Below are 15,170 nucleotides of genomic sequence, written 5' to 3'. Positions count from 1 at the left end.
CTCGCCCCAGCAGCAACAGCAGCAGCAGCAGGCTCAACAGCAAACGAAGCTGAACCTGCAGCAACAGCAGCAGAAGCTACAGCAGCAGCTACAGCAACAGTTGCAACCCCAGCAGCAGCAGATGCAAATGCTGCAGCAAAAGCAGCCCCAGCAGATGCTGCTACTTCAGCAGCTGCAGCAGCAGCAGTCCGACAGTCAGATGCAGATGAAGTCAGCGGACAGCACGGAACAGCAGCAGCACGATCAGCAGTTGCTCTCCTCGGCCCAGACCACTCCGCAGGCATCGCCACTGACGAACCAGCAGCAGCTGAAAGGACTGCTGCCCCAAGCGGTCGTCTCGGTGGGCCAGGAGCAGACGGGCGGACAGGCCGGCCAGGACGGGTCAGCGGCGCAAGTGCTGCTACAACAGCAGAACGCCACTGGAAGCGTAACGGCCGGCGTGGATGGTGTGGTAGGTGCAAGGGCACCGTTCAACCAGCAGCTCGTGAACAGTATGCAGCAGCAGTGCGGCCCCTCGTCCTCGCCGTTGCAGGGCAATCTGATCGGTGCTGCCGGACAGCAGCAGCAGCAACAGCCAAACCAAATGAACAGCATGCGTGCCATGGGAATGGCGAACCAGCAGCAGCAGCAGCAGCCGGGAGGCAACGCGGTACGTCTGATGATGCCACCGAACCAGCTAGTGACGAGTGGCGGCATGCTGCAGCAAAACGCTACCGACGGTATGCTGGGCCAGAATGCGGCCAACCAGCAGGGAGGCGGCGGTGTGCAGCAGACGCAAGCGAATCCCTCCATCATTCCAATGGGAGCGGGTAGCGGCGGCGGCAACCAGATGCTGTTCAGTCCCGGCGACGGTAGCACGCTGACGAACAGCGGGGCGGTAGTGTGCAGCACGTCGACCACGGGCGGCGGCGGCGGTATGCAGACGATGACGTCCCAGTCGATGCCGCTGATGAACGCGACCAACACGAGCACGATGAGCGGCGGCGGTGGCGGCGGGGGACCAAACACGAGCAGCTTCGCGGCGGGCAGTGGTGCCGGTGGAGGTGGTGCAGGCGGTACCGGCGGTACCAACCCGTCGATGGTGGCGGTGCCGGTGCAGGGTACGAAGGACTGGCACCATTCGGTCACGCCCGACCTGCGCAACCATCTGGTGCACAAGCTGGTGCAGGCGATCTTTCCCTCGCCCGATCCGTCCGCCATGTTCGACAAGCGGATGTACAATCTGGTCGCGTACGCGAAGAAGGTCGAGGGCGACATGTACGAGATGGCCAACTCGCGCTCGGAGTACTACCACCTGCTAGCGGAGAAGATCTACAAGATACAGAAGGAGCTGGAGGAGAAGCGCCAGAAGCGCAAGGAGCAGCAGATGCAGCTGCAGCAGCAACAGCAGCAACAGCAGCAGCAGCAGCTGAACGCGGCCGGGCAGGTAGTGGGCGGTGCCGGTGCCGGCGGTGCTGGCGCGAATGCCGCCGGCCAGCTGCTGCGCCCGCTCAACCACAACCACCAGCAGCAGGTGAACCTGCTGGGCGGTATGAACGCGGCAGCGGGCGCTAACAACCCGGCCGCCATGCAGCAGATGCGGCACGGCGGCGGCGCCGGTGGGCTGATGAACCAGGCGCAGAACAGCCTCGGCGGCCAGCTGGGACCGAACAGCCGGCTCGGCGTGGTAAACGCGCAGCAGCAGGGCGGTGGACCGGGCGGCCAAACGCAGCAGCTGTTTGTGGCGCAGCCGGGCCCGAGCCCGAACGGCAATCTGGTGCACGGCGCGGGCGGCACTGTGCTGCCCGGCGGGCTTTCTCCCTTCGCCCAGCAGCAGCAACCGAACAACCATGCGCAGGGCATGGTCGGCGTGCCGCAGCAGCAACCGCAGTCAGCAACCGCAATAAACCAGCAGTCATTCCTCAACGGACCGGCGATGATGGACAGCTCCTCGCAGCTGCAGCAGTTCAACGACATCGTGCGGGCCAAGTGCGCCAACCTCAGTGGTGGCGGTGTCGACGGTACGCAGCAGCAGCTCGGACAGCTCTCCAGTGCCCTTACCGGTCAGACGATGGCGCAAGGGATGCGCACGGCGTTCGGTGGCGTCAATGCCAGCGCGGCGCAGCAACAGCAGCAGCAGGGAGCCAATCCGGGCAACAATCCTGGTGCGTCCGGCGGCATGTTTGTCAACACAATCAACCCCGGTGGCGGCGGTGGTGGTGGTGGTGGTGGTGGTGGCGCCGGCGGCTTCAAGCTGATGAGCGGCGGCAAAGCTCAGGCTCAGCAGCGCAACATGGCTCTACTGTCGGGTATGGGCGGAGGTGGAGGTGGCGGCGGCGGCACCGGCGGTGCTGGCACAATCGGCAGTGCGGGAGGAGCCGGCACAGGCGGTACCGGGCTGACCGGTACAGCAGATCTCCTAGCCAGCAGTCCGTACGGTGTCGTCGGTGGGGCGGGTGGAACGATCGGCCCCAATGCAACCACCGTGGCCACGTCGAACGGGCCCATGCTGCCCTCCCCGGCAGGGAACAGCAGCACGTCCAGCAACAGTATTGTACCGCTACTACTCACGCCCGGAGGACCACCGTCGACGGAATCATCGTCGGCGGGCGTCGGTGACGGGCTCGGCGGACCGACCGCCACAGCCGGTGCGTCCTCGGCCTTGCCCGTTGGCGGCGGACTCCTTCCGCCAGGCAGCTCGCTGGGCGGAACGATGGTGACCGGGGCGGCCGCCACCGCCACCCTCTCGCTGAACGGCAGCTCTACCACGACGACGCCGGCAACGACGCCGGCCACCCCGGGCAGTGGGGCCGCCCTGCCATCCACGTCCACCGTGCTTCCCGCCTCGACCGGCAACCTTAGCGGAGGGTCCGGCACGACGAACACCACCGCCAACGGGGCCAGCACGCTCACCACGTCGGTGGGCATGTCGGTCAGCCGCATGACCTCGTCCTCGTCCTACAGCTCGCAGATGGCCGCCCTCGAGGCGGCGATGGCACGGGACAAGGAAGACTCGCCCGAGCAGCCGAGCAGCAGTGGCGCGAAGGACGCCAGCGCTGGTGGCGGTGGTGGCGGCGGCGGTGGCTGTGGCAGCAAGAACAACAAGGGCAAGTTCGAGATGAAGCGCGAGGAGGACATCAAGAGCGAGCCGGACAGCAACCACATGGACACGTCGGGCGGCGGCGAGAGCGGCGGCAAGAACGTGAACAACGAGTGCATGAGCATGATGGCGCACGAAATCAAGTCGGAGCTGATGGACGGTTCGGACGGCAGCAGCAGCGGCGGCAGCAGCGGCAAGAACAAGCTGGACGTGACCTCGTTCAAGGTGGAGGTGGAGCAGGGCCGCCCCGGCAGCCCGAAGGCGAAGGTGATGAAGACGGAGCTGAAGGCGGGCATCTACCCGGAGCCGACCATCCAGACGAACGCGAGCGACAACAAAAAGAAGTGCTGTAAGTAGTGTGCGCTGTTGTTATTCACGCACAGCTTTTGTTACGTTTGCCTTCGTTTTCTTCTTCTTCTTCTTCGATTAGCGTTCAAGCCGGAGGAACTGCGGGAGGCGCTGCTGCCCACGCTCGAGAAGCTGGTCACGCAGGAACCGGAATCGATCCCGTTCCGCATGCCGGTCGACCCGAACTCGCTCGGCATACCCGACTACTTCGACATCGTCCGCCAGCCGATGGATCTGAGCACGATCCGGAAGAAGCTGGAGAGCGGCCAGTACCAGGATCCGCGCGAGTACGTCGACGACGTGTGGCTCATGTTCGACAACGCCTGGCTGTACAACCGGAAGACGTCACGCGTCTATCGCTACTGCACCAAGGTAAGCTTGCGCTTCTATTGCTTTGTCGTCGTACGCGCCCGCCTCACAAATGCATCGGCTTTTCTTCTTCCTCTCCCCCAGCTGTCGGAGGTGTTCGAGATGGAGATCGACCCGGTGATGCAGTCGCTGGGCTACTGCTGTGGCCGCAAGTATACCTTCAACCCGCAAGTGCTGTGCTGCTACGGCAAGCAGCTATGTACCATTCCACGAGACGCAAAGTATTACAGCTACCAAAACCGGTATGTACTCGCTAGTAGTGGATCGTTGCTCGTTGCGGCACATTGCCATTGCATTTTCACCCCTCCCCAGCTAGGGAAAGCAAAACGGAAAGGGACTTTTTTGTTCGTTTGTTTGTTTGTTTGTTTGTGAAAGCAGCATTATTGACCACTCTCAGATAGTTACTTCAAACCAAAGTCTCATCATCACGACTAAAATCTGTACCCACCAGTGTGTGTATTTGCTTCGCTTGCTCACACACATATGCATGCAACCGGCACCCGTTGGTGTGTACGGTGACTTTCGAACTGAAGAAAAAGAGTAATTGTACCGCATGCGCATATCCTTGCTCCCCTTACCATTTTTCATTCGCTTGATAATTTCGCATCACAAACTCACAATCTTCGCTTAGGAAACATAGCAGCAGAGAAACGCCTTGACCAAATAAACCCGCTTTGATTAGATTGTTTTTTCGTACAGTGAAATTAAAATTTGTTCATTTGTTTTATATTTTCATATTACGCGCTCATCAACACTCTACTACCACCACCACCACCACCACCAACGTATCACCGCGCAAAATATCTACAAAAAAAAACACACACACACACACACATGCTTCCTCCCCATCTGCCAAACTCCCCAACTTGTTATCGCCATCAACATTCGGAAAACCATGATCTTCACGCCATCTTCATCCCATGCCACACCAACACACACCCTAACCTGCTGCGCCGAACGTTCTCGCTCGCTCAACACAAAACCAAAACTAAAAGCTCTTTTGGGGCATTATCTACCAGATACACGTACTGTCAGAAGTGCTTCAACGAGATACCGGGCGATACGGTTACGCTTGGTGACGATCCGATGCAGTCGCAAACGTGAGTATTAAAACATCATGGGAATATAACATTTCTAGAGGCTCGCGAGACCTTTGCTTACAATGTGTGTCTGTGTGTTTCTCCGGTCCGTCGCTGTGTAGCCAAATCAAGAAGGACCAGTTCAAGGAGATGAAAAACGATCACCTCGAGCTGGAACCGTTCGTCGACTGTCTCGACTGCGGGCGCAAGCAGCACCAGATCTGCGTGCTCTACCTCGAGTCCATCTGGCCGGGCGGGTTCGTGTGTGACGCCTGCCTGAAGAAGAAGGGCCAGAAGCGGAAGGACAACAAGTTTAACGCGAAGCGTCTGCCCACGTCCAAGCTCGGCACGTACATCGAGACGCGGGTGAACAACTTCCTGAAGAAGAAGGAGGCCGGCGCCGGCGAGGTGCACATACGCGTCGTCTCCAGCTCGGACAAGATGGTGGAGGTGAAGCCGGGCATGCGCAGCCGGTTTGTCGAGAACGGCGAGATGCTGCCCGAGTTCCCGTACCGCGCGAAGGCACTGTTCGCGTTCGAGGAGGTGGACGGCGTGGACGTGTGCTTCTTCGGCATGCACGTGCAGGAGTACGGGTCGGAGTGTGCGGCACCGAACACGCGGCGCGTCTACATCGCCTACCTCGACTCGGTGCACTTCTTCCGACCGCGCCAGTACCGCACGTCCGTCTACCACGAGATACTGCTCGGGTACATGGACTACGCGAAGCAGCTCGGCTACACGATGGCGCACATCTGGGCCTGCCCGCCGTCCGAGGGCGACGACTACATCTTCCACTGCCATCCGCCCGAGCAGCGGATACCGAAGCCGAAGCGGCTGCAGGAGTGGTACAAGAAGATGCTGGACAAGGGCATGGTCGAGCGTACCATCCAGGACTACAAGGACATCCTGAAGCAGGCGATGGAGGACAAGCTGCAGTCGGCGTCCGAGCTGCCGTACTTCGAGGGCGACTTCTGGCCGAACGTGCTGGAGGAAAGCATCAAGGAGCTGGACCAGGAGGAGGAGGAAAAGCGCAAGCAGGCCGAGCGCGAGGAGGCGGCGAACGCGGTAAGTGCATCGGGGAGCTGAGTCGCTGCTCTGTCTCTCTGTATGGGTGTGTGTGTGTGTGTGTTCGTGGATTATATTTTCGACTGAATTTGTTTTGCACAGATGATCATGTCGAACGATGACAGCGACACCGTAGCCGACGGTAAGAAGAAAGGCCAGAAGAAGGCGAAAAAGTCCAACAAGTCGAAGGCAGCTCAGCGTAAAAGCAACAAGAAAACCAATGAACAGATTGGCAACGATCTCAGCGCAAAGATATTTGCCACCATGGAAAAGCACAAGGAGGTGTTCTTCGTCATCCGGCTTCATTCGGCGCAGTCGGCTGCCAGCTTAGCGGTAAGCTTTGTTAGGTTTATGTTTTTAAAAATTCTCATTCTTTGGGAACCTCGGTACGGGAGGGTTATTTTTATTTATTCAACTGCCCCTTCTGATTCAAAACTGATTCTTTTTTGCTTCGCTACAGCCCATCCAAGATCCGGATCCACTAATCAACTGTGATCTGATGGACGGGCGTGATGCGTTCCTGACGCTCGCGAGGGACAAGCATTTCGAGTTTTCTTCGCTACGCCGGGCACAGTTCAGTACGCTCTGCATGCTGTACGAGCTGCACAACCAGGGCCAGGACAAGTTTGTCTACACCTGCAACAACTGCAAGAACCACGTCGAGACGCGATACCACTGCACCGTCTGTGACGTAAGTATTCTCTTCCCCGTGCGGTGTGGTTGTTCTTCCCTCTGCGCTATGTTGTTGCATTATCTAACAAACGGTCTTATCCTCCCCGTGCAGGATTTTGATCTCTGTATTACCTGTAAGGAGAAGGTGGGCCACCAGCACAAGATGGACAAGCTGGGTTTCGATCTGGACGACGGTTCGTCCCCGTCGGACGTGAAGCAGACGAACCCGCAGGAAGCGCGCAAGCAATCGATCCAGCGCTGCATCCAGTCGCTGGTGCACGCCTGCCAGTGCCGCGACGCCAACTGTCGCCTGCCGTCCTGCCAGAAGATGAAGCGGGTGGTGCAGCACACGAAGCACTGCAAGCGAAAGACGCACGGCGGTTGCCCGATCTGCAAGCAGCTGATAGCGCTCTGCTGCTACCACGCGAAGCACTGCCAGGAGGCGAAATGCTTGGTACCGTTCTGCCCGAACATCAAGCACAAGCTGAAGCAACAGCAGCTACAGCAGAGGTAAGCGATTGCTTTTTTTCTGTGCGGGGTTCAGTCACTAAACTTTTCCCTTTTTTCTGTCTCGTTCTCTCTGTCAGATTGCAACAGCAGCAGCTTCTTCGGCGCCGTATGGCGGTGATGAACACGACCCGGCTCGGTGCACCGACGCCGCAGATACCGCAGAACAGCAACGGCGGTGGCAGCAGTCTGAGCAGCGCCGTCTGCTCGACCAACGTCATCGCCGGCTGCTCGGTGGCCCCGTCCGGGCCGGTTAGCAACACGATGGCGATCGGTGTGCCGGCGAGCGGCGGTGGTGTCGTCACCAGCATGGCGTGTGGTGGGCTAAACAATGCCGGCGCGGGTGCCATGAGTCCGTCGGCCGTGCCAAACACGGTCCAGATGGGTGGAATGGGCAGCCCGCACCACGGTGGTATCGGCATGAAGCCGGGAGCACAAACACCGCCGGCGAATGTGCTGCAAGCCGTCAAACAGGTATGTGTTTGTTTGTGTGTGATGAATTGGGAATGTTTTAACACAATTTGCTCTCCATTTGCGCATCCTTTCCTGCTTATCGACTAATACAGGTACAGGAGGAAGCCGCTCGCCAGCAAGCGCCCCATGTGGGCTATGGCAAGGTCAATCCCGTAATGATACCGCCAGTAATGGCGCGTGCCATACCGGCCGGCCATATGAACGCGGGTGGCGTCGGTGTGAACGTGTCGGGCGTGGGCGTGATGCCCAATGCGCAGCAGCAACCGAATGCGGTGGGCGTGGCGATGGGTGGACCGGGCGGTGGTCCGGGCGGCCTCGGCCAGAACGTGATGCAAATGGACCAGTGGAACACGCGCTACCCGAACGGTGGCGGTCCGGGCATGCGACCAACGCTCCCCGGCATGATGCAGCAGCCGCAGCAGCAACAGCCACAGAACACGCTCCAGACGGTAAGCGAAGCTTCAGTTCACTCACAAGAGCTCTATCGCACCATGGGTAAGGTTCTTAACAATCCCATTTTTGTGTATGGTTGTACACAGGGCATCATGGGTGGCGGTGTCGGAGGTGCGCAGATGATGGCCGGCATACGGCAGGGCCCGGTCGCCATGCAGGGTGGCATGATGGGCAATGCCCAGCAGCAGCAGGCCGGCGGGCAACAGAACCAGCCCGGTCAAACGCAGATGGCCACGCAGCCGAAGCAGGCGATCGCACAGCTCATGGCGACCCTCAAGAATCCGGCCGCCGGTCCGGAGCAGCAGCAGCAGCTCCTGTCGATACTGAAGGCCAATCCGCAACTGATGGCTGCCTTCATTAAGCAACGACAACAACAGGTACGAGCTAAATCCCTCTCCCTCTCTAGCGCGAACGTTCCTAAATGTTATTGTTTGTTGCACTCTATCTCTCTCTCTCTCTCTCTCTCTCTCTCTATCTCTCTCTCTCTCTCTCTCTCTCTCTTTCTTAATAGGCGGCTCATCAGCAGAATCAAAATCAAGTGGGAATGCCGCAGCAACAGCAACAGCAGCAGGTGCAGCAGCAACAGCAGCAGCAAGCGCAGCAGCAGCAGCAACAGCAGCAACAGCAAGTCCAGCAGCAGCAGCACAACGTCATGCATCCCGGTGGCTCACAGGTGCAGCAGGTGCAGTCTGGCCAGCCGGTAATGGTGTACAATCCGACGACCGGCGGGCAGATGGCAGCGAACCGCATGCAAGGCGTACAGGGTATGCCGGGCGGCGGCAAACCGGGCAACAATCCATCCATGCAAATGCCGGTAAGTGTGCGTTATTCGTCCCAACCCGCAATTCGAGTCTAAACCATGCCCTCTTCCTCACCACGGTTGCAGCTGCAGCAACAGCTCTGGTACAAGCAGCAGCAGGCGCAGCAGCAGCAGCAGCAGCAGCAGCAACAGCAGCTGATGCTGCACCGACAGCTGGCCATGTCCGGCGGTAACATTCCACCCGTCCCACCGTACAACCAGCGTCCCCGGCCGCAGCAGCAGATGGGCGGCGGGTACGGGCAGGGTGGCGGCATGTTCCCCGACCAGCAGCAGTACATTCAGCAGACGATGAAGCCGAACCCGCAGGCACAGGGCGGCGTCGGCGTGAACGTCTTGTCCCAGCAGCTCCAGCAGCAGCAGCAGCAGGGCCAGGGCCCGAACCAGGGCATCATGGGGCCACCGAACCCGCAGCAGCTCGCCATGCAGCAGCAGCTGATGCAGTCGGTCCGGTCGCCGCCACCGATTCGCAGCCCGCAGCCCCAGCCGTCCCCGCGGGCGGTACCGTCGCCGCGGGCTCAACCGTCCGTGTCGCCGCGTGCGCAACCGTCGCCGCACCACATTCCGTCCCATTCGCCCGTGCCAGTGCAGCCGGGCGACGTAGTGCTGCACAACCACATGCACTCGGGCCACCAGCCGGGCAACGTGGTTGGCATGGGAGGTGGCCTGGGCAACGTCGGCATGCCAGGTGCGGGCACCGGTAACGTGGTCGGAGTGGGCGTCGTCGGTGTGGGCGGCCCAGTGAACGCCATGTCGGTGGGCGGCGGCATGGGCGGCGTGGTGGGCGTAGTCGGCGGGCTCGGTGGCGGCAACGTGGTGGGCGTGGGAGGCGCGGGCGGTGTGCAGCAGGATCTGTCGCAGGGCGTCGGTATAATCGGCCCGGGCGGAAACGGGAACGCTGGCGAAACCTCCCTGCCAGACCAGCTGACCAAGTTTGTCGAACAGTTGTAGTAGTATTCTGGAAAAAGTCAACGTAGCGGGTAGAAACGTACTATTTTGATATTATTAGTTTGTTTTAGAATAATTAGTTTTTTTTAGTACAGATGTTTACAAATCGTATGTAACTTAAGTGAAGTGTGGTTCCGTTCTGATAGGGACAAAGAAAGCATTACGCAAGCATTACGACAAGAAAGGATAGTATATTTGTTTACCAATTGTGACGGAAGGTAAAGTGAAAAGTACGTGGCTGCGCATATAAGCAAGGAAAACAGCAATTTAAGGATATAGTTTCATTGAGCAGAGCGAAGGCTGTATAATTGTACATAGATATTGTTCGATTTTCGTTCAACAGGGCGAAAGTCGGTCCTATTCGCTGTCAATAGTTAAATGTTCATTAGTTCTATTCCAACCAATACCCTGAACACAATTTTTGTTTGTTTTTTAAGGGCTCGTATTCTAGGCTTAGGACGAAGATTTTTTTTTTCTATTTCGTTATAATGTATCACAAACATAGGTGGAGAGCGATTGTGTAGCACTCACACGTAGATCACGCGAAAAATCATACGGTTTAAGTAATGAATTGCTCGATTTGAAGCCATTTTTCTCAGGTTTCATTAATTACCTTCGAAACACTTGCACACGCGCTCGCGCTATAAAAAGAAAAGAACTCACCTGCATACGTCATAACTATATTAGTTTATTATCATGTATAGATATATACATATATACATATATATATTTTCTCCATGTTCATGGTGTAAATATGCAAGTCTCCGAAACGTCTTCGTCCTTTAACATGTGCATAATGATTGTGGCAGGTTCAATAAGCGCGGGCCCGTAAAGCATGTAGTAGGCCAAACGAGAAGCGACTAGCGCAAATTTAACTCTGCGTGATTTACCTTCAAATAATACTGTGTTCCAGTGCGTTTTCAGTTAACACGAAAGCTCTAGTGCGTGTTAATCTATTTTATAAAGCTGTACATATTTAAATCCCTTTTTGAAAGATGAAGATCGGAGAGAGGAACCAGGGACATGTAGATTACGGATGAGGGCGGGGTACAGGGGCGAGATAGAAACGTGCGGTGTATAGGAAAATTGGTAAGAAAAATCAGAAAACAAACAACACAACCAAGAGAGCAGAACAAACCAGAAGAACGACACAAAAGGCCTTGCTAGCGAAGTGGTGCAGTAACACGTGTAAAAGAAATGCAATTTGTATAGGTAAAAAAACATACAAAACAAACAAACATTAGACTTTTGAATTTAGTGTATTCTTCGAAAGGGAGTTAGCGCGAGTGCAATTTTATAATGCAGTCGCCGTCACACATCCACTCGCTCGCACACCACACTACAGCTTAACCACCCAAGCTTGCGTACGGGGGTTTTGAATGGTTTTTTTTGTACATCTTACACTAAACGATCTTATCACATAAGTTCTACAGTAAGGTGGTCCTCAATGCACGTATACGCGCAATCTGCAAAGTAGAATGTTTTCCGTTTTTTCGACACTAAAGTATTTTTAAAATCCTTCAAAGAAAATTTAAGTACTCGTTAGCAATCCTTTACCGGCATTAGGTTGCGTATTTTCCCTTGTTTGTATTTATTTGCATCCTTTTCTTTTCTTATCTAACATTGCTTATTCGGTCGTGTGGGTTGCAGTAGTCAATTCGTACGACTTAACAACCCAAGGGTGTTGTTTCTCGAACTTGAACGGCTCGATTTTTTTCATACGCAGAGCTGACTACCCATTCTGTTTTATGCGCCCTGCTACGGTTGTTGCACCAAGAAAGAGGATTTGCCCGTTTGTTTTTGTCCCAAACTGACTGCACTTTTTGGGCTCCGGCGAGTGTGCGCGTGTGCTTGTGAAAATGTGGGTATGGCTAGTTGGGACAAAGTCACTTAAAATAAGCTGGAAAAAGTAGTACGATACATTGGAGCTGGAGACTCTGGTGTGTGTGTGTGTGTGTGTAACGAGACCACCCCGTAAGCTTTAAAACCGAAGAGCAAGCAAGATTTAATTTAGGCAGTAAAAAGTGACACAAATCACATTTAAAAGCAAAGCAATGGTGTCCTGTGTATCCGATTCCCGCCCTTCCCGACGCCCCGTTGTACTCTGTCACCTTGTGTGACAGAAGCCTGGGATGTGGTGGGAGGGTGGTGAGTTTGAACTACGAACAAGACTTACTTCTTCGATAAGTGGAAACGTGCGCTTTTACTACGTTCTGTACATATAGATTTGATTTTATCCGGCTATAAACGTGGTCAGGGCCTGTTAACAAACTCTTTGCTGGCTTTGTATTAAAAAGTGTATTCTAGCAATAATCCCAAAACTGGCAAGGTAAAGAGACGCGAAGAAGGGAGGGAGAATTTGAGAGTTCGCGAGACAGAGAGAATAGAGGATAGGGTAGTAGTAGCACGTTCTCCCATCTTTCATTTCAAAAAACCCTCCACCACCCATATCTCAGGATGAGTGCACACAATATACCACATTCACGTTCACAATATTGGGTGAGCCTTTTCCAGCGTGAATGTGCGCTGTGTTTTCTTTTATTAAATTCCTATTTCATCTGATTTTTTTTTGTAAAAAATAACGAGTGGGAGAGAGAGAGAGAGAGAGAGAGAGAGAGAGAGAGAGAGAATAGAGAGAAAGAGAAAGATACAAAGAGAGGGAAGATGTAGGATGATCTTTCTCGACAAAGACAAAACGAAAGGTAGGGCAATTGAAGAGAAATTGTTATGTGGCTGTGTCGTCGTTATTATACGCACCATCAGAGTGCGGTTAACCGCCTGATGGAAAATGGTTTATGCGCGGTTCGCGTCCCGTTTTTCTACTGTCTTGCTGCACATACGCCCAACGTAGGCGGGGCGAGGGGACAGACCATTTGTGATTAGTTTCCCTTACCTTATTCGTTTTAGTTATCGTAGTTATAACAAGCAATCCTTACTGGCGTGCAAGCTAAGGCCGTACTACAAAAAAGAAAAGAAAGGAAAACAAGAGAGTAAGACAGCAAATGAACATACAACATACATCACACGATCTGACTTGATTTTCACTTCCTCTTTAATTATAGCGTAACGGTTAGTACGTAAGGAAGCATACAGACGTGTTTAGTTATTATAATGTGTATACATATATGTATTTATATATGTATATATGCATACATTAAACGTTCACACACTTTTTCACGCTTGTTTAATAATTTATCTATCCGCGATCGCTTTCGATTCTTGTAATTGTGTGCACAGGTGTATATATATATATATACGTAACAAAACAAATGTTCTAAAGAATAATATTTAAGTATAATATACACATACCCTACACACCTAGCACCCACCCACCCCTTCCATCCTTTCCCATTCTGTTGCTGTTGCTGTCGAGCGCTTAGAGAGATTCGAAGAAACACGACACCAATGGAAATTCCAACTGGTACAACAACACACCCACGTACGTACGTACAATATCATTGCCCATTACCTCTCCCCCTCTCCCCTCCCGCCACCGTACCTCCCTTTCTACTTTCCTTGACCACCCCCTACCTCTCATTCTTCCATATCCCAAATGCTCAAACGCGAACAATATCATCCCAGTCCGCAGTTCCACGTTAGGCGGTAAAGCAAAATGTAATCTGTATCCTTTATACATAAAGCTAGGATTACGATTGGAAATAATTTATAACACAAAATGCCACATTTAATATAAATATATTCTATACATAAATGTAGCATATAGGAGGGATAGTTCGTGTCTCACACCACTCGAAGATCGCTGTTCAAACTAATTTTGAGATGTAGGCGATAAAATGCGAGCAATGGAGAGGGGGAGGGTAAGAAAAAAACGCAGAAGCGTTAGAACGGAAAATTAACACTAGAACATAAAAAAAGGAGGCAGCAGGTCGATGATACTGTAAATTGAATAGAAAACGCATGCGGGGTTTATAAGCAAAATGTACTGAGCAAAAGGGTTTAGCAGCAGCAGCAGCAAACAGAAGCAAAAAGCAAAAAAAACGGGATGACAGAGAAAACGAAGCGTGTGTGTGTGTTTGCATGTATCCGCTGTTGCAACGAAATCATCACACACAACAACAAAAAAGCTCACCCACTTCGTTTTCTCTCCTAACTGCAATTGCGCGTGGTTTAATTTAATAGTCCTACCAGTAATTGAAGCAAAAGCAAAACAAAAGCAAAACATCCTTCATACTTACAAGCTCTATAATAATTAAATAGAAAAAAAGGAAAGAAACAATTATGTTGAAACGATGTACTATTACTGCTAAATGTAAAGAGGAGAGAGGATCGTGAAAACGATGTACGGGACGGGAGAAGTATACAATAAGCACGGTAGAGCGAGGAAGGGTAAAGAGAAAAATCGGAAACAAAGAAACAAACGAACATAAAATGTATACAAAATCAAGAATGTACTATGTCATGCTTTTTTCAGCTTAAATGCAATGGGCGTGGGGGTTCCTATGAAAGAAGAGGGATTGGGAAACTATTATGGGATTGGGGGTCGGGGGTGAGTAATGTACATCCGGAACAAGGAGATCGCCGGCATGGACGAAATGGTGCGTTTTTTGTTGTTATTTTTGTTACAAAACTAAGTGAAACGTGTGTCCTACACGAGTCAGCAGTAACCGCACTCTCATCACCTCTGCCAAGCTCCCACAGCACGCTGGAAGCCTTCGAACATCAGTATTCGACTGAAAAACGACCAATTTGAAGAGTACACGGTGCGACGGGATGCGTTAAGCGATGCCGAAAAGACAGTGAGATGGTCGTGTGTATAAAAAGGAGCAGGTTAAATTATAGGAGGTCTGGTGTTGAGAAGTGCTTGAGCGGAGATCGATCGGAATGAGTAAGTAAACATGATGGGGGTGTGTACATAAGAACTTCTACTACCCGTTTAGGGGGACACACAGTAGTTAAAAGGGAGCAAGAAAGCGATAAACAATTTTTAAATACCATAAAGCCTTCAGAAACGATGATGTTTGATTTTTGAGTCCTCTTCCTGTCCCAATCAATCCCCCGTTTCAACGCTGCGTAGTACTAACTCGCGATTCACGAAAGAAGGTCAGTCGGCAATAGTGTTCGGTGTTCTGGAGCAAAACCAAAAACAATTAAAGGCGATGGTACGTTGGTATAACCCGGATCCGAATTTTAATTGTGCAATATTACAAACCGGAAAGTAATTTGTAAAAGACGAGACATAGCGGTTGGAAGGATAGCAGACGATTGCAGTAGACATATTATAGAGTTACAAGTAGGGCGCATAGGGTAAACGCAATGGTGCAACAAGTATTCTGAGGGAGATAAGCCTACTTCTAAGTAATGATGTACAAAATCTCATGCGTAAAGTAATAAATGGAGA

The 15,170-nt window shown here is 53.1% G+C and overlaps 1 protein-coding gene across 8 annotated transcripts in view; it reads left to right on the top strand.

Annotated features, from left to right (window-relative positions):
- Positions 1-14,226, top strand: part of LOC121595871 (histone lysine acetyltransferase CREBBP-like) — a 25,652-nt gene extending 11,426 nt beyond the window's left edge. For 7 of the 8 annotated variants that reach the window (XM_041920230.1, XM_041920221.1, XM_041920257.1 and 4 more), the window contains exons 5-17: positions 1-3,428; positions 3,510-3,799; positions 3,881-4,038; positions 4,792-4,896; positions 4,998-5,940; positions 6,043-6,273; positions 6,401-6,631; positions 6,725-7,122; positions 7,200-7,593; positions 7,686-8,042; positions 8,133-8,423; positions 8,558-8,860; positions 8,933-14,226. The exon at positions 1-3,428 is cut by the window's left edge and continues 4,328 nt beyond it. In XM_041920230.1, coding sequence (XP_041776164.1) covers positions 1-3,428; positions 3,510-3,799; positions 3,881-4,038; positions 4,792-4,896; positions 4,998-5,940; positions 6,043-6,273; positions 6,401-6,631; positions 6,725-7,122; positions 7,200-7,593; positions 7,686-8,042; positions 8,133-8,423; positions 8,558-8,860; positions 8,933-9,814 — 8,011 coding nt within the window. In that variant the 3' untranslated portion in view covers positions 9,815-14,226. The remainder of the gene's footprint in view (positions 3,429-3,509; positions 3,800-3,880; positions 4,039-4,791; positions 4,897-4,997; positions 5,941-6,042; positions 6,274-6,400; positions 6,632-6,724; positions 7,123-7,199; positions 7,594-7,685; positions 8,043-8,132; positions 8,424-8,557; positions 8,861-8,932) is intronic. The other variant, XM_041920266.1, reaches the window with a different exon arrangement.
- The last annotated feature ends 944 nt before the right edge of the window (positions 14,227-15,170 follow it).

The sequence above is a fragment of the Anopheles merus genome, chromosome X (assembly GCF_017562075.2).
Source record: "Anopheles merus strain MAF chromosome X, AmerM5.1, whole genome shotgun sequence".
Taxonomy (NCBI): domain Eukaryota; kingdom Metazoa; phylum Arthropoda; class Insecta; order Diptera; family Culicidae; genus Anopheles; species Anopheles merus.
Note: the sequence above shows the minus strand (reverse complement) of the source record. Positions and strands in the feature narration are given on the sequence as shown.